At 53.9% G+C, this 27,979-nt stretch overlaps 1 protein-coding gene across 1 annotated transcript in view; it reads left to right on the forward strand.

Moving 5' to 3' along the window:
- ZNF423 (zinc finger protein 423) overlaps nucleotides 1-27,979 on the forward strand; it is a 294,946-nt gene that overhangs the window by 59,917 nt on the left and 207,050 nt on the right. Inside the window, exon 3 of the mRNA XM_081806622.1 lies at nucleotides 24,715-24,915. Within this exon, the coding sequence (XP_081662748.1) occupies nucleotides 24,819-24,915 (97 nt within the window). The 5' untranslated portion in view covers nucleotides 24,715-24,818. The remainder of the gene's footprint in view (nucleotides 1-24,714; nucleotides 24,916-27,979) is intronic.

Below are 27,979 nucleotides of genomic sequence, written 5' to 3' on the forward strand. Positions count from 1 at the left end.
TGTAAAACGATTACAGATGCCCCACAAACGAATTTCGGACTGAGGGAATTCTTCTAAGTTGGGTCCGGATATGGAACTTTGCCAGCCACCCCAGAGGCCCCATCTGGGCATAGCCCCCTTCCTCCTTCCAGAAGTAACCACTCGCCTGACTTCTATGGTAATCACTTCTTTGCATTTCTTTAAAGTTCTATCACCCAAATGTGTGTTCCTTGCCATTATACTTTAGTCTTGGGGTGTCATTCTTTAAGGAGCATGAGAGAGTAATAGTTTTTTAAGAAGGATGATTATTTTAAAAATCCTGTACAACAAATCCCTGAAGTGGATCCTTCTGACGTTGAGGTTCTTGGATAAACCGTTTTCCACGGTTGGCAGGTGAAGGTGCGATAAGAAGGACATTTAACATACAGCAGGCGTCCGCTCAGGGTTTGACAAGTGGCTGGACGGGCCAGTGAGGCTGTGGGGGGGAAGAGGTGACACGGTCCTGAACCAGGGTGATGGTGGCCGGGAGGGACGGACAACATGGATGAGAGGAGCTGATGCGTGCTTCTGAGTGAGGGGCCGTACATCATCCTTTCTTTGACTTGTCATTTGTGACTTATTTCCCGTTCAGGGCATTTTGGGCAATTAATCTCCCCGCACCTGCTGTAGTAGGTAAACTGAGTTTGCTGTGGGGCCGTCCAGGGTGCACGTGTGTGTCCTTGAGGCCATTCTTCAGAATAGATGGCAAGGGGGAGTGTTTCTTGCTGAGTCAGGCTCCTCACCCCTCCACCCAAGGGCAGGGGATCCACAGGCAGGTGGCCACACGTCTGGCTTGGTTCAAGTTCCCAGGAGCTCCAATAACCTGCAGAAATGTGTCGAATTCTAGAAGTTACTGGCAGATGAGTTCCATGCGATTGGGACATGGTGATTTTAAAAGGCTGGGTAGTTAAACAGCATTAACCTTTGGTGGGGGCTGTGCAGTCCTTCGCACTCAGGGGCTCCTGCTGTCCTGGGAACTTGCTTCAAGCAGGTGGATGACAATGCCATCCTCTTAGCCGGAGCTGGCGGGGCTGGTCTCCTTGTTCACCTCCCAGGCATATATGAAGCCCCTTCTCTGGGGCGGGAGAGGCGGCCGTGATTATGTGAGCCTGGTCGAAGATTCCCTTTGCTACAGGTGCATTAACTCCCAAGCGAGAACAAATAGAAGGAGAATAGCGGAGATGTTAATATAGCCAGTTACTAAGTTGAGTGAGTGGCAAGCATTAGAAACCCATGCAATCCCCAATATAACATTTGAAAGGCAAGAAAAATAGGATTTCTGAGCTGGGACATTTTTGGCCTCACGTGTACCACGCACATTGATGGGAAGTCTGTTTTGTCTTTGGCATGGAGGGCACAGCGACTCTGCATCCGGTGCCTCTTCTTGAGGGGCCGCGTGTGCCTGGCCCGGCGTTGCATAGTCTAAGGGCAGAGACAGAACCGTCACCGTCCAGCGTGGCAAGAGATGTAGAAGAGACACAAAACAGCCACGTGCAAGGCGGGTGGTTTCTTGTGTGTGGCGACATGGGAGATGTCTCACGGACCTTCCTCTGGAGTCTAGAGCTGTGCGGTCTTTCAGCGGGACCTAGGTTTTTAAAAAGTCCCATGTGCTTTAGGAGAAACCGCGAATAATCTCGCGGCGCCGTGGAAGCCCGTTCCTGTGCGTGTCTACCCTCCCCACGTCCCCTGTTGTCGCCAGAGCTGCTCGCAAGCATCCAAGAGATCAGATGAGATCGGGCGCGTTCAGGGTGGTATGGCCGTAGATGAGCATCCAAACTCAAGATGGGTGTTGTCCCCCTGTGCCCATCCTGTCCTCAGATTCCCTGGCCTGGCAGTGCCCTGGGAGGTGGTGATCAGCGCGACCACCTCCCTTCCCTGGAGGCGTGCCAGCCAGTTCCAGACAGTCTTCAGGAGGGATGCTGGCAGGGGCGTGCTTTACCAGGCAAGAGCTGGGCTGGACGACGTGGTCTTTGGGGTCCCTTCCAACCAGAGGCTTCCCTAGGTGCCTTAAGGGACGAGCTGGGACCACTTGTGCTATACGGCTGGCGGGGAAGGTGACCCTGAGAGACGGTGGCGCCGTAGATTCGGCTGTGACAGCTCAGATGCTCCTTGCCTTGGCCATCTATGGGACGCGGGGAGCTTGCCTGATTGCCGTATATCTCATGCAGGGTCTGGCCTCCACGAGGCTGGCTGTCCTCTGAAGACTTGATTATCTTGTGTTGCTTTGATTCTAAGATGGGCATTTTGTCGGAATCCAACATTTCTGAAACGGAGCAACCTTTTGGTCCATGCATCTGTAGACCCGAGGGGCTGTGGTAAGTGGGGATGGGCGCCCTCGTCCGATGCCCGCCGCCTCCTGGGCACCAGGTTTGAAGAATCCGGAGCTCCCAGGACGAGGACACCTAGCCCTGGACCTGTGTGCTCGTAGCCGTGGCATCCTGGGCCGGCTGCTTTCCCAGACACAGCTGTGCACACACAGACGGAGGAGGCAGTCAGCCATGGACAGCAAATCTGTTCTGAAAACCCTGGACATCGAGACCTTCCAGTCGCCTCTGTGGGCTCTGCTCTCATCTTGCTTAAATCCTGCATTTGCTTTTCCTCCTTCCCTTACAGACCCTTCAGTGCGCCCCCGCACCCCCAGTGCTTCCCACCAAACCTGAATGCAGCCTGCTTCCAGCCTGGCCATTTCTTCTGCCTCAACTGGCCATTCACCCAGTTCCTTTCTGGTCATCCCAATCTCTTCAGGAGCAGGGCTGGCTCTGGCCCTGCTTTCGACTGGCTGGGCGCCTAGGACAGGGACTGGCCGGTGGCAGGCACTTCGGCCACACTAGTTGGCTGGTTGAATTGATGGGACTATAGCTCAGAACTGGAAGCTTTCAGGCATTTTATTACCATCAGCATCCGGGGCAACGCAGCTCGAGAATTAAACCGAGTTATAGGAGAGAACTCCACTCTTAAGAATGGCTAATTATTATTATTATTATTTTTTAACCAACTGTAATTTACAAAGGGAGGGAAGGAGACACAAAAGAGCACACCCTCTAAACGAGGGTTAATTAGAAGTCTTCCCGATAGCTAGTGCTTCATCAGCAACAGAACAGCATGTAAATAAATCTAATTTCCCTCCAACTCAACTCGTCACAAGCTTAATTACAGCAGCCGCAATGTGTGCATGTGTGTGTTTTTTTCATTAGCGAAAGAGGGTCATTATTAGCCGTGTCTGGTAAGAATTATTGTGAAGAGCCTGGTTCCACCCTCGATAGGTGTCCTCAGAGAGCAGAGAGGAACTTGCCGTGTGAACTACAGAGTTCCCAATTAAGGTGGCTTGGAGGAAGCAGGAAGCGGCAACGCAAATTAGAAAAATATTAGGGAGAGGGGACAAGCAGGTGGGCGAGCCAGGGAAGGGTGCTGGGAGCCTTGGTTAATTACTGTGTGGAGGAAGAGCACCTTGTGGGGGCCGGACCCTCTTTTCCCCCGTTGCCACTTGCCTGCCCCGAAATCTTGGGTCTCCAGGACCCTTCTGGGGTCCTCGCTTACACTCCAGCTGGCCGGCCCCAGAGAGCCGAAAATGAGACTTGCCCCGGGGGTGGGGGGCAGGCTTGACCACATCCACCCACCTCTTTCAGATGGCTTTTCACACCTCCCTCCCCCTCCTGCCGAGGAGAAAAGCCGGGGGGGGGGGGGGGAGGACCACACTGTCACCGCCAGGAAGACTGCCTCACTGGACGGCTGTTGCAGTGAGCGTATTGTTCTAGAAATAAATGGCTGAAAACCCTGAGTCAGAAATTAGTTGACACAAGGGAAGTCGAACCCTATAGGCCAAGTTCCATTTGTCTGCAGGAAGTGCCCTTCCCCGGCGCGGAGGGAGGGGGGTGGCCTTTGAGGGAGAATTTAAGTCCATTCTGCCTGGCACTCAATGCACAATGTTGGCAAAAAAAGTTTTTCTTTCCTTCTCATCCCGGCCGCCATTAAGGTTCTGTCTCTCGTTAAAGCAGCATGAGGGGCTGTACTTGGTGGTGCTAGTAAACCTTGAGTGATCCAGAAATCAAGGCGCTGCCCAAGCCCTGCCACGTGCGTCCTAGCCACTCAGATGATGTCTGTCCCCAGCTGTCTCCTCACGGTGGCAGGAGCTGGTTGCTCCCCGGCACTGGGCAGAGGGTAGATCTGGCAGCTCTTGGAAGGGGAGAGAACCTGGAGTCCCGACCATCCAAGCGCCTCCTGGTGCCAAGAGTCCCCAACATGTGTTCTTCCAGGCTCTGCTTGAATGCCTCCAGAGATGAGAGGCTCATTTCCTCGCAGAGCAGCCAGGGTCCTAGTGGTACCCTGAAGCATCATGTTTATTGAGCACGTACTGAGTGCCAATAATTACTTATTAAGCTGACATTGTTGTGACCCTCCTCTAGGCCAGGAGTAAGGATTGCTCAATGACCCAGGGTGGAGATTCCTGCCCTCCTGGAGCTTACGTTGGATTGGGTGTCAGGAGACAATAAACAAATGCATGAGGTTATGAGTGCTTCTGGAAACTACAAGTAGTTAGGGTGATGGGGTAGGGTGTGCAGTGTTGCTGTCCTGTCTGGACAGGGAGGAGGTACTAAACCCAAACTTCTGGCTCTGTCCTTATAAACCCTACCGGACCTGGCCCTCACCCACTCATGCTGACCTTTCTGTTCCTTGAGCCTCCCAGCTTGCTAGCCCCAGGACCTTGGCACTTGCTGCAGCCTCCTCCCTCCACCTTTCCATGCCTGGCTTCTTTGTGCCATGTAGGCATTTACTCAAACACCAGTCCCCAGAGAGGCCTTTGTCATGCCCGTGGTAAAGTTGCCTCCTTGCCTGTCATCACTTCCTACCGCATCGACCCTGTTTCAGTTCTTCACTCTGAATTTATCACCACCTGAGATTTTTCTCCCTTGTTCCCTAGTGGATTTTGTCAGTGCTGTGGACTGCTGTGCCCCAGCCCAAGGACACTGCCCGGCGTGGCACACAGTAGTCCCACAGTTACGAACTGCCAAGCAGATGAGTCCCATGGCTCTCTTGTATCATCCTCAACACACCTCCCACACTGTTGTCCTCCCATTTTACAGAGGAAGAAACTGAGGTTCGGAGAGGTTACGTAGCTGCAGTCGCACAGCTGGTGAGCTATGACACAGGGCTGCCTCTCCGGCTCGTCTACGGCCAAACCCATGTGCTCTGGCCTCACGATCAGTTGACGCAGGTTCTCCACCTGGTCAACCCCACAGGCTCTGGTTCTGTGCCTGTCATTCTCCAGGACAAGCCTGCTCACTCAGAGCCTCAGTGTCTGTATACAGTTTTCCTGCCTTCCTCCCTGCTCCCTTCTTTTCAAAAGGCGGGATGCTCAGAGAGAGATCCAGGACTAGAATTCTCTGATGATGTTGCTGTTGTCAGAGGTGGGAACCCCTGGGCCCCTGAATCAGTCAAACAGCTGGTGCTGGGGCTAGAAGTCCAGAGCGGGCTGTGCGGGCAAGAGAGAACATTGCAGCTCCGTCATACGGAGCTGCTGAATTCACCCCCTAGGCCTGATCCCGGCCTGGTCGGGTGGGGAACGGCCACTGACGGGGTCCCCCCTGGTGGGCCTGGGGTCTGTGGAAGCTGGAGGATGCACCAGACCACCTGTTTCAAATGCCTTCTTGGGCTACGTCACTGCCACGCGGTCCAAGTTCTTGGATTCCCAGGCTGATGCCTCGTGGGGGCAGGGTGGATGACATTGTCACACGGGTGTGGCCCCTCAGCCCAGCGTTCTTCTTCAGGCGCTCGATCTCTGAGAGCTTGGCTGGGCAGGACTAGGAGTCTGAGATGAGCCTGCTGGTCTGAATTTACTACCACCTTGTTGTGGCGTCTTGGCTAAGATCCTTGCCCCCGGGGGCTGCAGAAACCTCTTGGGTGTCCCTCTTGGGTGGCACTTTGATCTTTCCAAGGCTGAAGTCAGTGGTTTAAGAGTGCCAAGATCGAGACTCCAGAGCCTGCCTGCATAGGCAAGCCCCGCCCCCAGGTCTATCCCATCATTATCTTGGTAAGCAGAGGCCATGCATGTGGTGCTGGTAGTTTCTCTCCCGACCCTTGGAATACCAGCATCGTTTTCAGTGTAATCCCGTCTCTGATAAACCAGAGAGCTCAGCTGGCTGTGGTAAGGGCGGGGTTCGAAATGACGTCTGACCTCACAGCCTGTGAAATGTTTGCCAGCCGAGATAGGATCAAGTTGAATTCTAGTGTGGAGGTTCTCGATCTTTCATTTGTACACATTCATCTTCCATGTATCTTCAGTCTGGATGTTTCACGTTTGCCCCGAATCGAGATATTAGCACTGCTTCCGGGCTCTTTCCCAGTCACGGTCTGATCCAGGACTTGATGGCGTGTCCTGGGCCTTCCCCGGGCCTAGGGTTGCTCTCCCGAGTCTACACTGTTGATACACCAGCCTCCTTTTGGTTCTTGGAATGGACCCGATTCTCTATCACCTCCGACCCCTTTGAGCTCCATGCTCCTTTGGCTCAGAATGCTCTTCTCTGGGTGTTGATGGGCTGGTTCCTTCTCATCCCTGGCAGCTCAGCCCCCACCCCCCCCCCGGCAAGGCCCTTCACCCCGCTAGAGCTGGCCTCTCCCCGTCCCGTCCCACTTCTTCATTTCCTTCAGAGTGCTCATCGTGTGCGGAAAGGATTATGTCTCTATGTATCTGCCGTCTTTCTCCCAATGGAGGGTATGTCTTCCACCTTCCCTGCTGTGTTTGAGGACAGTGATACGTCATTGGCACATTATAAGTCTTGGGAAATGTTTTGTGTATAAATGGATGTATCTTAAATGCTCCTATGTGTCTCTGCCAGAGCGAGCAGGAGGCTGGCCCCGGGGCCCACGGCCTTCTTCCTGTGGCCGCAGGGGCCGGCGCGGTTCTTCTGTGATTCAGACCCACAGCTGGCAGAGAGAGGGGAAGGCGACTCCCCGAGGAGCTCGCTTCCCAGAAACATCCAGCTCACGTCCCCCACCTGAGCTCCCCCAAGGACAGGACAATGAGGGGCTTCCCGGAAACCCTCCTGGCTTGGCCCCTGGAGGGTGGGAGTGACTTGGGCCCAGTGCTTAGCTGTGAGTGACAAAAGCCAGGAACCATCCCGGCTTCATGCCTAGGAGAGGGGAACCCTCCTTTGCTGGTTGGTGGAGGAGGGAAGGCAGAGAGCAAGCTGCCAACTGAGAATTCCCAGAGTAGGCATTTGCTAGTCTTTCCCTGGGATCAGTGGGTGTCAGGAAGAGGCCCCGGCTGGACTCCCCCAGAACAGTAGATTGTGCATGCGTGTGTGTGTGCGTGCACACGTGTGAGTGACAGCCGGACGGGGTCACGGGCTGAGGGCAGCCTTCCCTTCAAGCTTGGCTGCCCACACTGCCCACTGCCTGGCCTTTGTCCCCTGCACAGGTGTGGTGGGAAGTCCGGACCTGGAAGGTTTTGAAGAGAGGAAGGCCAAGCCCTGGGACCAGGCTGTCCCGCAGACCCGACTCCGTGCTGAGGCACAGAGCAAGTTCTTGTCGTGGGGAGTCAGCCTTCTGGGCCAGTGTGGTGATTGAGAAATTCTACTGGAGAATCACTATTATTTCCGCTCCATTTTAAATACACTTGGACAATACTTAGCAACGGACGTACTGAGGCGGTTTAAAATACCGATTTTCAAGCCCCGTATTCAGAGAGGGGCTGCTGGTGTGTCATCTGCATTTTAACAGGCCCTCCCTCCAGGTGATGCCAACCCAGGTGGCCCTTTGACCTGCACCTCCAGAAACCCGTGCACACTCGTAGGATCTTCTAACGCAAACCTGTGGGGTGAACCCATTTGCAGAGCAAGGAAGTCTTTTCTAGGAAAAATGTGCTCCCCCCCCTACCCAACCCCCCCCCCCCCCCGGCCAGTTCATTTACTGGGGCTTGTTCTTATTTCACGAGGAGCCTGGAACCTTCGTGGTTCCTTCTAGATGAAGCTTTCAAGGCAGACTCTAAAAGCTGTCCTTTTGAGCTGGCCGTGGCGCAGGGTTCAGTGCGACAGTGCGTAAGAAGGTCACACGGCGGCGTGCGGCTCGGGACCCGGGTCTTACGAGATGACTGCTGCGCGTGTCTGCGAACGGCTCGCCTTGTTCGACAGAGCGCTTGCCGCGGGGGCCTCTAGGTGGTGGGATCACAGGTGATTGCGACTGTTTTCTTTATGCTTGTCTGTCTGACATTGCATCTTCCATGTCCGTTGCCGTTGTCTTTGTAATCAGAAATAAGAGCAAAGCTTCCTTTTTGTGGGAAGGAGGGAGACTCAGAAATACAGAGGCGGTTCTGGGGAAGAAGCCCGGTGGGAGCCCTGGCTGGGCTGGCACCCTCCTGGCATGAGCCCTGGGGTCGGGAAATGGGGATTCCTGTGGGATGACCGGGCAGAGCCCCAGCTTGGGCATTTCCGGGCTGCCCTGGACTTTCCTGCCTCCACGTTGGGGTCCCTGTGCCCAGCTTAGCTGAAGTCTCGGTGGGGTCCCACTCCCTGGCGTCCGTGTCTTTGGTGGGTCTTCGTGCTCCTGGTCGCCCTTCTGGGGAGTGCCTTGGCTTAAGAAGGAGGTGACAATCCACCTGCCTCATCTCTTAATTTAATGCACTGGAGCTGGGATGGCCGCACCTGGACCCTATGGAAACTCAGCATCGTCCCCGCAGGCTGTGGTCAAGCCATGGCGTAGACTTCACTGTTCACCCTGTTCTGCACTAGAGGGGCGAACCGAGAGGATCTCAGAAGCTGGTGTCCCGGGGAAGCCTGTTCATGCTCGGATGGAGCTCCCATCTCTTGGAAATTGGAATCCCTGCTCTGCTACCCACTAGCTGTGCGACCTTCTCCTCTCTGGGTCTCAGTTTTCCCATCTGTAACTGAGGCTGAAATAGTCCCTACCTCCTAGGGCAGAGGTCACAGTGGGTGCCCGACAAGATGGCTTTGTTTTCTCTTCTCCCTGCACAGAAAAGGGGATTTGCTGGGAAGATTTCCAGCCACGGTTTTGAACTCTGACCTTGACTGTATCTTGACTGTAGCAAGTCATCATCTGATGTTGCCTGGTGTGATTTCTTAGCAACCCGCTTCTTTTGGTCGGCCCAGCCATCAGACGCTCTCCTATAGAGAGAGTTCAAGTAATTTTTTCCATGTGATGTGTGCTCATGGAAGGGGGCCAGGGATGCATTTTAGGCAGTACCTGGCTCCTCCTTAAATTAGACTGTTTTCCATTCTCATCTCCCCAAAGGTGCTTTTCCAGACTCAGCCATGACTCACAATCTCAGCCTACCCATAGGAGGGTCAGAAAATTGGTGAGAAGTCAGAGTTGGAGCATTGTTTTTTTTTTTTTTTTTTTTTTTGACACGAACCTGGAAAAATCTGCATTTGCTTAAAAATGACTAACTTGGTGTTTGTCCAGCAAAGGGGTCTTGTCCAAGAGGATCTGCTTTAAGGGGCACAACTTTCATTCAGCCCTGTGTTCGTTTGCTCATTCATTCATTCATTCATTCGTTCATTCATTCATTCACGTGGCGAATAGTTATTGCGCACCTTCTGTGTGGCAGGAGCTGGGATTCTACGCTCCAGGAGAACCAAGTCCTTATGTGCCATTTATTTCCTCAAGCTGGAAATTCCCTCCTCCACCCGCCTCATACAGGGTGCAGGGAAGGAGCAGACGGCTGAGGCAGGACCCGCACGCCTGAGGACGAGCTGCGGCACCGCCACTAGCCTGCCACGAGACCCGGGAACAATCCCGTGGCTGTTACAGTCTGCAAAACTGTGGATGGCGTTGACGCCTTTGCCAGCCTTCTCTATCAAAAATCCCCCAATTCGGGGGCGCCTGGGTGGCTCAGTCGTTAAGCGTCTGCCTTCGGCTCTGGTCATGATCCCGGGGTCCTGGGATCGAGCCCCGCATCGGGCTCCCTGCTCCGCGGGGAAGCCTGCTTCTCCCTCTCCCACGCCCCCTGCTTGTGTTCCCTCTCTCGCTGTCTCTCTTTCTGTCAAATAAATAAAGTCTAAAAAAACAAAAAAAGAAAAATTCCCCAATTCATTCACCATCTGAACAACTGTTCAGCAATGGTTTTTTTTTTAAATTATTATACAGTATTTCAGATAAGTAGAAGAGAGTAACGACCACCCAGGGTGTACCCTTCGGCTTGAGGGACAGGACACCGTGGGTCACCCGTGGAGCTCCCAACTGCGCTTTTCGCCCTCTGTCAGGGGCTCGGCGCTTACCATTTCCCTGTATGGCTTTCTTCTTGGAATACGTCTCATCGGTATATAAATGCTATTGGTGCGTGTTTTTATTTTATTTTATTTTTTTAAAGATTTTATTTATTTATTTGACAGAGAGAGACACAGCGAGAGAGGGAACACAAGCAGGGGGAGCGGGAGAGGGAGAAGCAGGCTTCCCGCTGAGCAGGGAGCCCGATGCGGGACTCAATCCCAGGACCCTGGGATCATGACCTGAGCTGAAGGCAGTCGCTTAACCAACTGAGCCACCCAGGCGCCCCTGGTGCGTGTTTTTAAACTTTCTGTAAATGTTGTCATATTTTACCATATTACCATAGCTTGTGTTATTTATTTATTTATTTATTTATTCATTTATTCATTTATTTACCATAGTTGATCTTTAGAAACTCGCTTTCTCTCTCTCTTGAAGTCTTGTTTGGAAGATGAATCCTTGCCGATACATGTTTAATCGCGGCATGGGGTCCACTCTGTGAACGTTCTACCCTTGATGTATCATCCGTCTTCTGCATGGGAATGTAGATGCTGTCTCCTTCTGTGGCTATTGTCCACCATTCTGAGGTGTATAGCCTCACAGTGAACTCAGGTACAGGAACTTCTAGCATAGAAATCTTGATGCGGAATGACTGGGTTCAAGGGCATGACTCACACACCTTTTGTCCCTCTTCCCATCCATCCATCAGCTCTCCTCTCCCGTTGTCATGTTAGGTGACCCCTTTCCCTGTGGTTCCAGAAAATGCCGTGGCGTTGTGTTGTCTCAGTAGCCCTGCTTGGGTCATGTGTCCGTCCCCGATTGGCCGGGTCTGGGCCTGACCCTGGAGCTTGGGGGTGCATCCAGCCCCCGGTGAGCCTCCAAGGGAGAATGGGAAGGCTGGCCCCAGGGCAGGTCAGGGTGGGTGGCCAGGCTCGGGGGGGCTAACCACTGCCGCTGCTCAGGGTAGCCCGGCCCCATGCTGTTAGAGGAAGTGGCTATCCTGCCTTTTGCCCTGAATTGTCTTAGAAAGTGCCAGTCTCTTTGGAAACAACAGTGAGTGAGCAGATGAAAGAGCCCTCGGTCTCTGTCTCCTCTTTGATTTATGAGTCCCACCCAGGGCAGTGATCTGTGTGTGCTTTTTAGAGGTGGGAAACTGAGGCTCCTAGGGGTAGATCCCCGGAGGTGTCTATGGGACCCGTTGGACCTGGGAAGATACTCTGCTCTTCTCCTGAAGCTTTCTCCCGGCTCTCGGGGGCCAGGCGGCTCCTTGAATGGCTCCTAGAATCAATCCTGCCATTTTACAGGTGGGAGGACCAGGCCGGGAGCAGGAGGGGCTAACGTGCACCTTCTTTGTTCCTAGTTGTTCATCTAATATCCTTGAAACAGGGTCGATGCAGGATGTTCTTACAGTTGGGGAAGCTCAGGCTCAGAGATGGGAGAGGACTGGACTGGCCCGAGGTCACGCATAGATTTAGGGACAAAAGTCAGAGAACAATGCAGGCCATCTCCTCAGTTCCGCCAATGTAGCTTCCACCTGTCCTCATCGTAGCCTTGTTTCTCTGCCCCTAATGGCGCCGGTCTGGCTCCCCAGACCCCACCTGTACTCCCCACGGGGCAAGGAGATAGTCCACCGGTCCCTGTCCCCTCGACTGCATCCCCTTGGGCTCCCCACAGAGAGTCCTTTCCTGCCTTTGATGCAAATTCTTGCGCTTTCCTGATAATATTCTGGGATCTTCTTAACGCGAGGGGGTCAGCTGCGAGGCATCTCGGCAATTTATAATTATTGAAAATTCTGTTTGGTGACATGAGTTAGCATTTAATAGACACCCTGCCACCTCCTCTCTCCCTATTGTGACAAGCTCCTGGCAGAATCCTTTTGAGACTCAGGGTAATTGCACCACGCTGGGAACGGGAAGACCACGTTGTGCTTGAGTGCGTCTCAAAAACGTCTCCACAATAGACAGTCAGGTACGCGTTTGCCTGGCTTCAAGGTAATGATTTAAACTTAATTTGACCCTTGATGAGGAAGCCCGTGTTTCTGGTCGGACGCAGTCTTTCAGTTTGGGCCTGCCTGCCATGCCTTCAATGGTAACACAAATAATTCCTTCATAACAAGTGCCTTTCAGAGGATGTCTGCTGCTGACAGCTAATATAGAATTATTGCCCCTGAATGCATTTCTGTAATTACTTCCCAGAGATCTGTCTTTGTGTTAGAAGACATTTCACACTTTAGTAACATAAGTGTTTTGGGAGAGCACGAGCAATAATTATGAACAGTCTTCCCGTGAAAATAAACCTAAAAAAATTATAAAAGCTAATGCTAAAATTGGTTAGAGTCAGGGAGGAATTTCATTTGAATTTGATTCATGTATATTTATTCCAAGTATAATAACCTTTCCTGTATGGAAACTTTTTTTTTTAAACAAAAGCAGTAATGATACGGAGAGCCCGCTTTCTAATTTTTGAGCGATACTGAAACTGAAAACTGATTAAAAGTGACAAGTTGCTTGAGATGGAATAAAGAAGCGTAATCGTGGAGCCCTGATAGGAGACATTTGCGGTAATGGAAAATGAAATGATTCACAGTGTGATCAATAAAAAATTAGCAGCATTTAATAAAAGGTTTCTGCTTCATGTTGACTAAAGAACATCGCAAGCAGTTTGAAATCTGAGTTAAGTGATGGTTGGAGGATGAGCGGGCGGTGGTGATGGGGTGAGGGTGTGTGCGTGCATATAGATCACTCGGATATTGGCCATTGCGGAGGAGGCAGCCAGGCCCCTGGGGTGGGTCTGGAAGTTTCCTTTGCGCTGCCCACTTGACCTTTGATCTGTGGTTAATTCTCTCCAGGTCTCTCCGTTCCTCATTGTGTGGGAATGTTTCTCCGAAAGCAGGCTCTGCTCTCCTTGGCGGGTGTGGGCCCAGCGCGCTGCCCATTTTAAATCCATCTCCTGGGAAGGGGGGGGGGGCGCCCTGCCCGAGGGGTGTCCCCTCAAACGTGTTGTGTGGGCCGTTGGCTTTGTTCTCTCAGCTGTCTTAGCATCTAGGTTTTTTGGAAACTTCTGGAATGTCTTACAGCCTGTTTGTGGGACTTGACACCCTTTTGTGGGCCGGCGGGAAATCCGTGGAGAGCTGGCAGGGCTTAGTGAGTGGATGAGGTTAAGCGGGGAGGGACCCCCGTGGTTTCCTGGTGACGCCCGCTGCTCGCATGGGCCCTTGAAGAAGTGGGGGGCCTGGTCGCGGGGGTTCAGTGGGGACCGGCTGCTTGCAAGCTGAGCGTGCCACCATTTGGCTTCTCCCTCAGTAGCAACAACATGGTGAGAACCACTCCATCAGACACGCTCCCCGTTCTCCAGGCGCTACTTCAGTATTCCCTGGGACGCCGCTGCACACCAGGCTGTCTCCATGCCCAGAAACTTGTTAATTTTTAAAGGCTTTACACAGCATTTCCACTGTGGCTCCGGGCCTCCCGGGCCCGGATGGGAGACGGGTTGGAGGGTCACCGGGGAGGGGCGGGCGGCAGCCTCGGGATTACAACAGCAGTCCAGGAGCCTGGGCCCCAGAATTTGTGCAGGGAATCCTTGCCGTCTCCGAATCTTGGGGTGGCGGGCAGGGCCAGGGGCCTGTTCCTGGATTTGTGCCCGTTTGCAACCCTCCCCAGAGATGCCTAGACCTGTGGCTGGATCCACAGAGCCCTTCCAGGTGGTTTTGTTCACGGGTTCACTCCACAAATATTTATTGAGCACCTGCTATGTGTCCGGTCCTATGCTGGGTGCTGGGTAGGGGGAGAGGGAGCAAGATGAGGGGGCCAACAAGGTCAACTCTTGCTGACCCTGCCCGCCTGGGGTCTGTTCATCGACACAGGAGACGGTCAGATGTCCTGCAAAGAAAGGGCCCTGGCTGTTGTGACCAGAGCAGGGACTGTTCCGAGCTCAGGGTGGCCGGCCCTGGAGGGGTGAAGGTTCACTGAGCTGGGATGAGGGCGGTGTGGGGGGAGTTGGCTGGGGGAACTTTTGCACATGTTCTGCTTTTGCAGTGGAACTCCTAGAAAGCACCGCCCTGTGGGGTCCCAGAGTCTAAAGCCGACAGAGTGGGCTTCCTTTGATGCATCAGAGTTCTGCCCTCGGGCCGGCCCCCTGCATCAGGGATGAGTCGCTAAGGTGCACTGTTTTAAAAATTGCTGCTCCACGGTCCATGCCTTCATTTGATGGGGGCGGCTGAGGTCCAGGGAGGCTGCGACGTGCTGGGATCCCCCAGCGACCTCGCTGTGGCCCCAGGGCTTCGGGCTCTGTCTGCACCGCCTGTGTTTGCCTTTGACCCTGAGCCACTCGCTCAGCCTGGCCACTGGCGCAGTCTTTGGGGTACACAGCCCTTCCCTGCCCCCTTCTCTTCCCCACAAGGGGCTCCTCTTTCTGTCCTGGCCGCCAGGGGGTGATTTGTGCCCCAGCGTCCTTGCCTTGAGTCTTGCTCCAGGACCGGGAGCAATTAGGAGCGCCAGGCCACGGCGCTGGCCACAAATTAGCTGGATTTATCGAGCTCCCCACGCTGCCCCTTCGCCCTCCCTCCCCTGCCTACCTCCGGCCCCGCTCCTCCATCTCCTCCTTCCCAGCAGCCGTCGGAGACCAAACATGACAGCAAGGAGAGGGCAGAGTGGTCACAGCCTCAGGAGGTCACGGCGCACAATTTTCGTGGTTCCAGGGTGGCTTTGTCCAACCGCTCTTCATTATTGCATGCGGCGAGATCAGTTTTATTAAGATGGTGAGGCTCGGAGGAGCGACACTGTTAACGACTTGCTGGAAAAATATAATTCCCCCCTCTTTTGGTGGGGGTGCCTGTGATTGCTTTTCTCCCCCTTACTGCTTCGTCCCTCTCTCGTTCCCTCCTCACCTACCACCTTTTCTTTCTGCTCCTTCCCTTGCCCGTTGAAGCTGGGAGCTGGGTCTGGGGGGCAGCCGCCACCTCTCTCTGCCTTTCGGGTTGGGCTCAGCACTTGAACACCCACTGGGAGGGTCGTCATGCATTCGTCCTGCAGGTATGGACCCCAAAGGGCAAGGTGCTGTTGATGGAATGTCAGGCTCACCCGCAGTAGGTGCTCAGTAAATGTTTGTTGACTGACTTGATGTGTGTGGCGTTTGTGTTCCAGCTCTTGGGAGCTTGTTGCCCACCAGGGCCCCAGGTGGCAGAGACCTGGGGTGACCTGAGCAGGAGGAGGTGATACCATCCTCATTTTTTAGGTGAGGAGAGCGAGGCCCAGAAGTGTAAGCCACCCAGGTCACATGGTTGTGGACTTGAACGCAGATTCTAAGTCTCCAAAGAAGGGACGCTTCCATTCCCGCCCAGCTAACAAGCTTCCTGTCTGGTGGGGAGGGAGCAGGGCACCCTGGGCTTAGGGCACCTGCGGCTCCTGCTGGGCATGCTTCATGGCAAGGGCCCCCCTAGGCTGCATCCAGCCCTCCAAGGCCTATTGTTTTGTCCACATCTTGCTTCCTGAAACTTGAAGTCAACATTTAAAAATCCAGGGATGTCACATAAAAATATGGATTTCTTTCTTTAAAAAAACAACAGCAAAAGTCAACTGATGTATCTGCACCGGGCATCACTTTTCCATATGGTGACCGTGTACATAGAGCATTTGAGCAGGGGCCGCCCCCTTGGGTGGGTGTCTGTCTGCCCCAGCCTCCCCCATCTGATCTACTCATTTGTATAACAGTAGAGGGCACTGGCGTTGTGAGCTTTGGTCCATTCGTGGGCTGAGTGATGGGGGAAGGGGGCCTCGTTCACCCATTTGAACCTCAGTTTTGCCTTCTGTAAAATGGGTGTACTGGTACCATCTCCGTCGTGGGGCCATGGATCACTGGGTGAGGGATGCAAATGAATTAAAAGTTCTGGTCTGAGGGAAGTGATTACCATCCTCTACGCTGCTAATCATTTTGGGCTCAGGTTCTAGAATTCCTGGCAACTAAAGAGATACCCTCTGGAAGATTCTAGTCCTTTCTGTGGTCAGCCATGGGCCTGTGGAGAGGGAGGCCCGGTACCAGGTCCTACATCGTCAGCCAAGGTGGGGCATCCCAGCAAGGCTTGTGTGGTGCAACCAAGTGAGATTCATCGTCTGACTGACCGTGGCTTTGAAATTCCATTCACAGAGCCGTCAGCACTGACAGGGGACCAACAGAAACCTCCCCCCGCCCCCCCGCCCCCCGGCTCCCCCCCCCCCCCCAGACAGCCATCCGGAAGTTGCTTCCTTATTTAAGAAGCAGAACTTGGACAGCAAATTATGTGTTAAAATATTTGCCTACAGCTCTGCTGCCAAGGGGACCCTTTAGGCTGAGTGTTAAATGTTACCCTGCTGCCCGCACTGCAGATATTTTAAATCTGAAGATAAATAGTGGCTGCCTCGTGGAATTTGGGGCCAGCCATGGATGCACAAGCAGAGTGTCTAATTGGGGTTGGCAGGCTCCTGGCCCAGCCCTGGCCCAGCCCCTCCCGGCCTCCATCCCACCAGCCCAGGAGTGCATGAGAAAGTGCTTCTCTACAGGCAGAGCCCAGACAGCGAGCTCAGGTTAAGCCAGGGGTTCGACCCAGTGCCCAGGTTCTGGAAGTGCTTTCTCCCACTCTGGCCCTGGGGAACACACTGCTAGAAACCCCCCCCCCTTTTTTTTTTCCTTTTAGGAAATAGGCAGGCTGTTAGGATGGAGTATGCGTTCTCTATTAAAGAAAAATGTTACTCTAGGACAAACGCTTTGGAAATGGTAGACACCTTCCTAGACTAGGAATTCTATGGGGAGCCGCCCAACTACATACAGGGGAGCGCGCAGGAAAACGGGCTTGCGGATTGTAAAGGGAACATGTCTACACTGTCGGCCCCGGGGGTTGGCTGGGACAGACCCCCGGCAGAGGTCACGCTGTTTCCGGTGGGGGGGGGGAGGTGGGCTTGTCACTTGCTCAAGGTCATAGGACGCGGAAGGGGGAGCCTGGGCTTGAGCCCAGGACTGTCCTCTCCTGCTCCAGGGGATTCTCTTGTCTGTATGGACATTTTTGTGCCTTCGGGTGGCCCTGTGCCCTGGCATTCTCCATCCTTAGGAGCCGATGAGGCTCCTCTAGACCTCTCCTTGTGTCCCCAGCTCCTGTGTAAGTCATGATGCCGCAGGTACTGATTGGAGTGATAACAGCACCAATAAGACCGTGATCGTGGCTACGCTTTTCTCAAGTTTTATTGCGGGCCAGGGATCAGGCTCTGTATAATATTACCTCATTACAATGATTGAACTTGTTCAGATTGTTCTCCGAGGGGGTAAGGGACTTGTCCAAGGTCCCCCAGCCGTGAGGTGGTGGCATGTGGATTTGAACCCGGACGGCTTGGCTCTGCAGTCTGTGATTCTTTTCTGTTCTTTGTCCGTCGTCCCGACAGTCCCTGCAGCGTGACTCCGGCTGCCTGCTGCTGGTGTGTGTGCTCGCTCGATGAGAGCCTTTCCTGCAGCAGCTTGGCCCCGTCAGCCCCGCTGGACCCCTGCACGGCCCTGCCCCGCACTTCCTGTACAGCGGGGCTCCCCGGTCGAGCCCCGGGCGCACCTCGAATTCACTGTCCAGCGGTTCTGATTTGTGCTGGGGGGGGGGTGGTGCCGCCACCCATTGGAGTCTGCTTGGGAGAGGAGATGAGAAGTGGCGGGGGGCAGCGGTGGGGGCTCTCTGGTCCTCCAGGGGCCTCCCCACCATCCCCGGGCACCGTTCCCGGCTTCTGCGTTGCTCTCTGCTCCCCGCTGCCCTGCACCCTTGCCCTGCACCTTTGCCTCTTCCCGCCTGCCCCGCCCCAGCCTCCTCTGGGCTCCTCTAGACCCCACAGGGCTCCCGGCCTCACACGGAGTCCTTGCATCCACGGCCATCCGTTCGGGTGAGCCTCACCTCCGCCTGTCGTGTCTCTCACCAGCAGGCTCTTTACTGACGATACGAAGTCAGTGTCAGGCAGGGAAGGGACTTGCTCAGGGTCACCCATGGGGCGTGGTGGGGGTACTGCAGCGAAGACTGGGAGCTGGGCCCCTGACTGACGTGGGCCCAGGCCGCCGGCCCTTCCCACCTGTACCTCCCTTTCGGCATTCATGGATTCATATATTCGCTCATTCACCAAGCCCGTATTTGTTGAGCGCCCTTCTGGGTCAGGCTTTGTGTGAACTTTGAGGCACCCGAAATGAATAAGGCCGGGGAGCACCCTACCCTGTATGTGGTAGCAAAGGTGTGCGTGTTAGGCCTGGCACTCAGCAGATACTCCGCACATGTTTGCGGGATGAATGAAGGAAAGAAGGAATGACCGTGTGTGATTATTGGCACTGGTATATCTCACGCCTCTCGAGCTCTGCCCTTGTTTTCTCTATCCTGGGCTTATGGGCCTTCTCCCGGCTTCTGGCCTCCACTGGGCAGGTACTCAGACCTGGGGCCCCAGAGGTGGGACCCCCGGTGGTCCCTGGTTGGTTCTCAGGGTGCCCGGGGCTCCCCGCTGGTAAGGGGAGGGACCCCCATGGTCCCTCCCAGGAAGAGAAGGGGCAGCCTTCTCACTGAGGTCCCTGCTGGCTCTCGCACTGGCTGGGGGCTGGGGCCAGAGGGAGGAGACCCTCACCGGGGTTCGCAGACTGAGCCTCCCTCCTCCGGCCCTTGGGAGTGGTGAGGCCCCACCAGCCTTGACTCATGAGCCCCAGAAGCCTCGCTGAGAAGGTAGGAAATGGTCAGTTCCCAGACGTGGTGGCCTGCGGGCAGCCTGCCCCCGCCCCTCTGGGGCTGATCTCCTTTCCCTTTCTCCTGGCACCAGGCTCAGCCAACTGTCCCTTGCTTGGCCCTTTCACAGACGTCCCCTTTTTGGCCCTCCCAGGCAGTGGTTAGGAGCCGAGATCTGTCGTCAGGAGGCCAACCTCTGCCCTTCCCAGTGTGTGTGACTTGTGTGTGGTCCTGAGTCTTGGCCTCCCCATCTGCAGAGTGGGGATGCCGACCCTACCTTTTGCATAGGGTGGCTGTGATGAGGACACGGGACGCGAGTGTAGGACAGTGCCAGAAACTGCTCCTCCTGTGGTCAGCACCACCCAGGGTGTGGGGGTCGGGAGGGGGGTAGGCCGAGCCGCCTCCTTCTATCCCTGACTCGGTTTCTACTGCCTCTTCCCTCGAGAGGATGGGGGCCCACTTTTCTCGCTCAGTGTCTCTTGCTGCGCACCCTTTCTGTAGGGTCCCACTGGCCTGCTCAGATTATCATCTTGAATGAAAGCCCTTGCTCGTGGGCAGTGGGTCCGTGAGGCTGCTTAGGCCTGGGGTGGGGCAATGCACGGCTTTCTAATGAAAAGCGGTGAATCAAGAGGGTTGTGTTACTCCTCTCTTTGCTCGTAGAAAGTTCGGCAAACCCGTATCTTGGGCTCAGGGACTGTGGGATGTATGCAGGTGGTGCCGTGGGGTCCACCAGTCCAGGTGTATCCTCTTCCTCCTGCTTTGAGAAAGAAGCTGGCGGGACAGAGTGGCCCCATCTTACATTACACAACTTCAGTCCCACCTCTGGGGCCCCAGGGCTGAGTACCTGCCCAGTGGAGGCCAGAAGCTGGGAGAAGGCCCATAAGCCCAGGAGAGAGGAAACAAGGGCAGAGCTTGAGAGGCGTGAGATATACCAGTGCCAACCGTTTGGGGTGGCCAATATTCGACTTCTTTGACCCACGAAGATGGCAGCTTCATGTGGTTCAACCTAATAATACTTATTATCGCTTGTACTGATATTCGGAGACATGTTTCTTTGAAACTAATCTTTTCATTCAGTTGAGCATTGACTGAGCCCCCCGCCATGTGTTCTGTCTGTACCAGGGGCTGGGGAGATGGTACTGAGCACAAACAGAGCTCCTGCCCTCATGGAGCTTGTGGTCTCATTGGGGAGCATCCCCGCTGTCCATTGCTCTATAAAAAACCACCCCAAAACTCAATGGCCTAAAGCAGTGATTATTATTTCACATAGCTCTGTGGGCTGAGTGGACTTGGTTGGGGTCCCACTTGGCATTTTTCATGTAGTTGCCGAGTGAGTTGAATCTGCTGTCATCTGAAGGCTCGTCTGGGTTGGATGTCCAAGATGGCGCACTCCCACGGCTGGCGGTTGGTACGGCTGGGGGCTCTGCTGGTGCTGTCCACTGGAGCAACTACACCGTCTCCATGTGGCTTGGGCTTCTCATGGTATGGCAGCCGGGTACTACTAGGTAGTGTCCCAAGAGACCAGGAGACCCCGTGGAAGCTGCAATCCTTCCGACCTAGCCTCAGAAATCCCAGAACATTGCTTCCGTTACATTCCAATGTCAAGGGAGTCACTGCGGCCAGCCGGGCCAGAGGGCAATTGTGCAGGGGAATTAGATCCCTCTTCCTGATGGGCGAGTGCGGGTCTCACTACAGAAGAGCGTGTGGGATGGGAGGTGTTGCTGCTGCTGTCTTTGGAAAATGCAGGGTGCCACAGGGAGGCGGGGAGGAAGAAAGTTAACCTACCAAAGCGTGAGTGAACACTATGCCAGGGGCACTGGCGGCAAAGGGAAAAGGCACTATGGGGTAGGAGTGCTGGGCATCCGCGTGACATTGGCGCTCAGGCCTGTAGGGCGGCCCGTTAGCTGGGGGAAGAGTCCCGGGGGAACAAGAGTGTGGAGCCCTTGGTGGGACAAACTTGCAATCGAAGGGACTGGAAGAAGGTCTGTGTGGCTGCGGGGCAAGTGATAAGTCAGTGAGGTCGGCAGAGCCCTTACTGGACCTTCGGGGCCGGGACAAGGATCCTACACGTGACTGTGAAGGGTTTACAGATCCCTCAACAGTTTTTCATTGAGTCTCCACTGTGGCGAGGCCGTGTAGCAGGGTGGTTTTGCTTCAGACACAACTGTGCCTTGCTTTGCACCAGTGTCCTCAAAGAAGGTTCCCGGCAGGCAGCAGGTGCTCCAGAAAGGGGAGCTGCTCTTGGCGAGCTCCTGGCCAAAGGAGTGCCCAAGTGCACATCGGCGTGCGCAGAGGTGTGCACGTCGGAGAACAACGAGGCTGTGAGTTGTCCAGTGGGGAGCGTGAGGCTGGGGAGGTGGGGAGCTTTGTCCACGGGCTCGGTGACCTTAGGGAGAGGTCCCTATTCACCACCGCCCAGCTCCGGCCTTCCCAGGCAGCCCTGGGAGGACTGGGGTAGAGCCGAGGGAGGGAAAGGCTCCAGGGCCTGTTTTCGGGAAGTCCTTCCGAGCTCCAGAGGCCTGCATGGAGAAGAATGAGCTCCTCAGCCTGCTGACTTTGCTTCCTCCGGGCGGGCAGGATGGTTGGAGAGACCATTGGGTCCCCCGGTGTTCAGGCCCAGAGATCACAGTGTCAGAAGCTCGAAGCAGCACCTGGGATGGGGACTCAGGGCTGGTGGCGGCCTCTGAGCTCTTGCCTTCTCTGTGCTCACTCAGGCAAGGACTCGCAGGGCTGGATGAAGGCAGGACCTGGGATGGGCAGGGCCACCCCTGACTAGTGAGAGCTGGATCAATGGAAGGGGGGACGGTCCATTCACTCAATCCCCCAGGCTTCCTGAGTAGCTGCTGTAGGAGGGCCTGAGAATGAGGAGACCCCAAGGGTGCTCCAGGGGAGACATCACCCTCAGGGCTTTCCCCTCCCGGGCCTTGGAGAGCTTAGGGCTCCAAGAGGCCCCAGGCCTGGGGGAAGGGCGTGCTGCTTAACGTCAGCTTTGGATGACCCCCTAGAGCCTCTGTTTCCTCATCTGCAAATGGAAAAAGAGCACCATTTACTCTTTTCCCCTTGTGTGAGGTTCAGAGCCTGCGGGCAATGAAAGCGCGTTGCAGGGAGTAAAGCTGGAGCCGGATGGAGGGCTTCCTGTTTTGAGGTTCTGATTTTGCTGATGCAGGATACTGAATACTGGGTCTTCAGGGGGGTCCTGATCTCCAACTTCTTCAGGCCGCTGGTCTTTTCTCTCGGGCCGCTTGTCTTTTTTCTCTCTGGCTTCCCGAGGGCAGGCTGGCCGGCCGTGTGACCCCCTGGGACCTCAGAGGATGGGGGTCCCCCACCTTTGCCCGCCTCCCCTCCCCTGCCCCTTTGTGCGCAGCCACCTTGCCTTCCCATTAGTAGACAGTGGCAGGGGAGGTGACAGTTCCTTAAAACAGATTTATACTCTTGGATGACTTTATGGGTTTTTGCCTTATAAAAACCCAAGAGTTGACATCCTGATTTATCTACTCCTGAGTCAACAGGATGTACCAGATTTAAAGAGATCAAATGCGTTGTAATGTTTGTGGTTCCAGTTGTGGATTAGATGAGCTATTATGGAAAGTGCTGCCAAGTAAATATGGCAAAAAAAAAAAAAGTAACAAGGGGATAATTTAAATATGTCTATTAAATTGTGTGTTAAGTAAAGTAGCACAAGTGTGGTGCTGAATGTAACTTATTATCTGGAGAGTTCGTCTAGTAGATAAAGCTGCAACGATGGTTCCTTCCCTCCCTCACACCCAGAACATTTTTTTTTTTTAAGGAAAGAGACTGTAAACTAGGAATTTCAGAGACGGGCGCTTGACTGCGTAACCATGGCTGTGTGATGACTTATAATACTGAAGGCTCCAAATGATATTTCTCATTTCTTTGCTTTCTATTTCTTGTCGCCACGGCAGCAGCCGATCAGATTTCCTGAGATAAATATGCTGCCTGGCTTTTAATGGGATTTCTGTATTGCCGGGAGTTGGCGTGTTCTGATAATAAGAGAACCTAAAAATTGTACATCCCTTAATTGGTAAGAAGAGAGATGTTTTGATGGGCCACAAATGGAAGCATTGATTTTTACTGCCTCCGAGCAGTTGCGAGCAAGCGGCGTGTCACGCCACGTTCCCCGCAACGGAAGGCGGCAGCTGGCTCTCCGATGAGCTGATTTGTGTTCGCAGGTTCTTGATGTCGGGTGCTTGGAAGTGCGTGTTTTGTGCAGGTGGGAGAAATAGAGCCCGTATAACATTATCAGTTTCTAAATTGAAATATTTATAGGACTGTGGCTTCCACCTCGAATCGAATGCGTTCTTTGCCTCGTTTCTCTTTCTTGCTTTGGTGACTGGTCCTCGGGGGTTTAAAGGTTGTGTGCTGAAGGTTTTTGCTGTAACTGCAGGGTTGTATGTGACACACATCTGTGCACACATGCTGGCACACACGCCTCCTTACCTGTGTGTGTGGGTTTGCATCAGCGCCCTTCCACGTGATAGAGATTTCTCTTTCCTAGTTCACATCAGTGCTAATTTCTGGATGGGTAGATTGTTTCCCAGGACAGACCGTGGACGACGTAACACGCTCTTGGATTTTCCAGTTTGAGTCTCTCTACTTCAGTGAGGAAGTTTAATCCACTGACATTTATGGGGATTACTGATATATTCTCTGTGTTCTATTTACCGTGCTTTTTTTGCACTTTGGTTTACAAGTCCTTGATGTGTCCTATTAATTTCTCAGATTGAGGCTGTGCTCCATTTCCCCCAGCCGTGCGGGCAAGTGCAGTAGACAGGAGTCAGGATGTCGAGTTAAACGTCTGTCGGGTGCTGAGGATATCGTGTCCCCTTACCTGGGTGTCAGGTGCCTCACCTATGAAGTGGGAATAACAAGGCTGCCCCTCTCTGTGGGCAGGGGCAGGACCGCATGATGGTGTGAGCTCCCTCTTAGCTCTAGAATGTGTAAGCCTGGGAAATGGGGCTATGCATATATAATTGGGGCTTTGAAAAAGCATGTGGAACACTACGTGAAACGCAAGGCATCATTATCATGATCCTTAACTCACTTTTCTGTACAGTTTAGCCACTTGTCTGCATAGTGCTAAGCACAGAATAGGTGATTTATTTTACAGAAATTGGTTGAATGATTCCAAAACTGGTTCTCACCTTCTAGGCTGATCCCAGGGCATGAGTGAGGGCTCAGATGCAGTTTACCTTGTGATTTGACTATCCGTGGTCTTACAAACACACGTGCTTCCTTGATTCCAGGATCAGGACGTCTTTGCCAAGAACTGAGCCAACATCGCCACATTGGGAGGCATGCCGTGTGGACGGTGAACTTGGCTAAGAGATCTCCCTTGCTGTTAAATTGCAAGGCTTTGTGGGGTGGGGGGGCGGGAAACGAAACGTTTAGGTGCATCAGGAGCAGCTGATGGAGGCTCTGGAGAAATGTGTAAGAGAATTGGGTTTTCAGGAGACAAAATGCAAAGGCATTTTCACCTCCGTGATGGGTCACGACCCCCAGCATCCATGCGCAGGGGGAAGATGACAGGAAATCCCCCTAGAAGATTTGCACCAAGAATTAAAGAACCTAGTTGAGAATTATGGCATCACACGCTACAAAAAAACCCCCCATATATTAATATACTGAGAGGTGTCAAGAATAATGGACCCTGGGAGGTAGAGTAATTAAACGTATCTTAATAAATGCTGGGCGATTCTTTTAAAACCCTTTCCCAAGACCCCGTCAGCTGACATGGATTGTATTCTTCCTGTTGGCAGGAGGCCTGGAAGGAGAGCCTGAGTGTGATCGGAAAACCAGCCGTGCGCTGGAAGACAGGAACAGCGTGACAAGTCAAGAGGAGAGAAATGAGGACGATGAAGACATGGAGGATGAGTCAATTTACACCTGCGATCACTGTCAGCAGGACTTCGAGTGTCTGGCAGACCTGACGGACCACCGGGCCCACCGCTGTCCTGGAGGTAATGCTAAATAGCGCCGGGATTCTGACAGGTGGTTATACGGATAATTGGACATAGCAACAGCTTGAAGCCTCAAGTGAGATTAAAGAATTAATAATGTAATTTTACAGTTAATGTCATTTTATTGTGGTGTCTTGGGCACCCTGTATCCGCCTTTTAAATAAAATTAAAAATAAAAGCAACAGCTTTCTGGCAGGCAGGGATTTGGGGGAAGCACCCCGTTGCTGCCTCCCCCAAAACCGCCATCTCTAGAATGTGGGCCCAAGCCCGGAGGGTCTGCGCCCTGGATCTCTGCAAGGCCTTTTGGAAACCCAGCAATTAAGAGGTCGTTAGTGCAAAGTTAAGTAGCTTAAGTGTGGAAAGCTGCGTGAAGGAGTGAGCTCGGAGGCTGGGCTTCGATGGGATGGGGGGAATTTCAAAGGCCAACAAGAGCCCATGCAGAAAGGGACCTGGTTCCACCTCTGTGCTCGGCCTCCTGCTTCTCTGAGCAGGAGAGGGCTGGCTGGGAGCTGTTCTGCCAAACCTGACTATGGCCCTGTTTCCTGTGTCCTGGCAGCCTCAGAGAAGGGGGCCAAGGCCACGGTTTTACAGGAGCGATTTAAGACGTCATGAGTCATGTATGTTTGTGCGTCTGGGTCCTATGGGGTGGATGGAGTGGGACAATGGGGGCCTGTGTCTTGCCTGGGAGTGTGGCAGCCATGCTTACAGGGGCAAGAGGCCGACACAGTTTCAGGCCCCAAGCGGGGAGTCCAGAGCATCTGTGGTCCAACATCTCTCTCCATGGTGGCCGTTGACGCAAGGCTGCAGATGCCGGTTTGCGGGGAGAGGAACTAACCAGAAACAGTGGACCTGAGAGGATTCTCCCAGTTTTGGACTTTTGGGGGGCTCAGGAAACCAAATCCCAGTCATTTGGAATTTGTGCAATTTCAACCACAGGCAGAGGTGATGGCCAAGCTTAGGATCAGAATTGGAGGGACATATGGGGTTGGCTTTTCAGGCCCCTCATTGCCCGAGGGGAAATATTGAGGCGTGAGAGGGGGTGGTGATTGACCAAGGGCACCTAGGGATTTGGTGGCCGAGCCAGGACCTCTCCAGGACCTGGGCTGTATGCTCTCATTCTGCTCGAGAAAATAGTAGATGGCCTGTTTATTTCTTGATTTAGCCCAGAACTGAGGTGGAATCTTAACGATACGGGAATGAAATATTGTCCCTGACTTGGAAAACAATCAATGAATTGATCTTCTAATTAAAAGTGATTCTCTTTATTTTCGGAGTGTAAAAGAACCCGTGGGGCTCACCTAGCATCAGCCCAGGCCCCCTCAGGACTCCTGCGAAGTGATGCTGCGTTGAGTCTCTGCGGCTCTTGGAGTGAGGCCCCATGCCCAGCACCACTCAGTTCTTCAGAACCAAGGAGATTCTCTTGTCTCTCTCCACACTTTCAAGAATGGTAGTGTTTCCAGGTGGCAAAGGACCAGTGTGAGGCTTTGAGGCCGAATATCGGGGTGTTTTGCTGGAAATAGTAGCTAAATTGTGCCTTCGGTCCTGGGCAGGCCTCTTTTCCCAGTGGCTTTCTCTTCTCTCCAGAGCTGCAGCCTGGCTGACATCATGGTAACTCTGTCTGCAGGGCCTTCAGCCACCGACACTCCTGCCTGCTTCCTAGCAGGACCCCACTAACGACCTCCATGGGGACGTGGGAGCCAGGAATCCCCAAGCCCTGGAGCATCGGAAGGGAGTCAGAAATTCCTTAAAGGAGTATGGGAAACGACCTTGCCTAATAGCATCCCTGAGAAATTCATTACCGCCCAGTAAAGGTGTGACCCAGTCTGGAGAGTCTCCCTGACATGGAAGTAAAATGTCAGGAGTGATGTTCCCCCAGGTCTTAGGTTCTGAGGATTACCCAATGACAGGATAAACCACTGGGAATTGTGTGCATATTATTCAAAGCAGGTCCCTGCCTCGGCCGCCTGCACACTCTCTGATCTGCAGTGGTTTCCTACTGTGTCCGCAGAGATGTTTCTGGAACTATTGGGGTGAGCATTGGGGCCTGTCTGACTGAGGGGGCTCTGATACCCACTCCAGTCAGAGCTGACCACATTAAAAAGTCTTTTATATATTGGGCTTTAGCACAAGATATGTGAAAATTCGCTTCTGCTTTAAAAACTTGGAACTGGAGCCAAAATGCAATAGCAGGTCCTCCCAGGCCAGGCTCAGGGGGCTGCTGGATGCTCACCATTGGCCATCCAGCTGCTGGGCTAGGGACGAAACAGGTGGGCAGTGTGGCCACTCTGTCACCCCGAAGGGAAAGGTGGACCCTCAACAGCCCGACAAAGACCATTTCAGAGAGGGCCACGCTCTGCTGAGGCTGGGCGGGCTCTGGGTGCTCAGCAGATGTTTCTGAGGGAAGAAACAAGTTTTTTTTGGAGGGAAGGCGGGGGGCCCTCTCTGCTTTTGAGAATTTGGGGCCCAAGGGCAGCACCACCTGTCAATCCCGCTGTCCACTCCTCCTGGCATCAGAATTAGGCCTTGGGTGTGAACAACACTCGTCCCCACTCATCCCCTGCTGGGGGCAGTCACTGCCGGAATGTGGAGACTGCACACCCCTCACCAAGCAGGTGTGTCCCGGGGAGGTGGGGTGTGTTTGTGGGGCGCCATCTTGAATGTGGTTCTTTCAGAAAACTGCTTTAAGAGGGTGACCTCTTGGCTCTTTCTGTGTCTTTCTGTGGCCGTTGGGGTGGGGGTGGGGCAGTGCCTCGTTCCATCAGAATCTGGGAGAGTCGCTGAGGTTTGGAGATTTTCCGAGGTGGTGGGAAGCTCCCCACGGAAGCGGGGGGACTTCCTGCCAGGATGGCATTGGGGACATGCAGAGGGAGGAAGGCCCCTGAACTCTGCCCTGAGGAACCCTCACCTGCAGAGATTCTGGAGCTTGAGAAGGCCCCCTCTCCATTGTCCCTTCGTGGGAGGGGTTCGGCTGGGGCCAGAAGAGGCTGTTGAAGCGTGGACTTCAGAAGCCAGCCCTCTTTCTCTCTCCGTCTTTCTCATTGTCACTGTCTCTCATTCGTGTCTG

This window comes from Leptonychotes weddellii, chromosome 16 (assembly GCF_054177405.1).
Source record: "Leptonychotes weddellii isolate Sample4059 chromosome 16, ASM5417740v2, whole genome shotgun sequence".
Taxonomy (NCBI): Eukaryota; Metazoa; Chordata; class Mammalia; order Carnivora; family Phocidae; genus Leptonychotes; species Leptonychotes weddellii.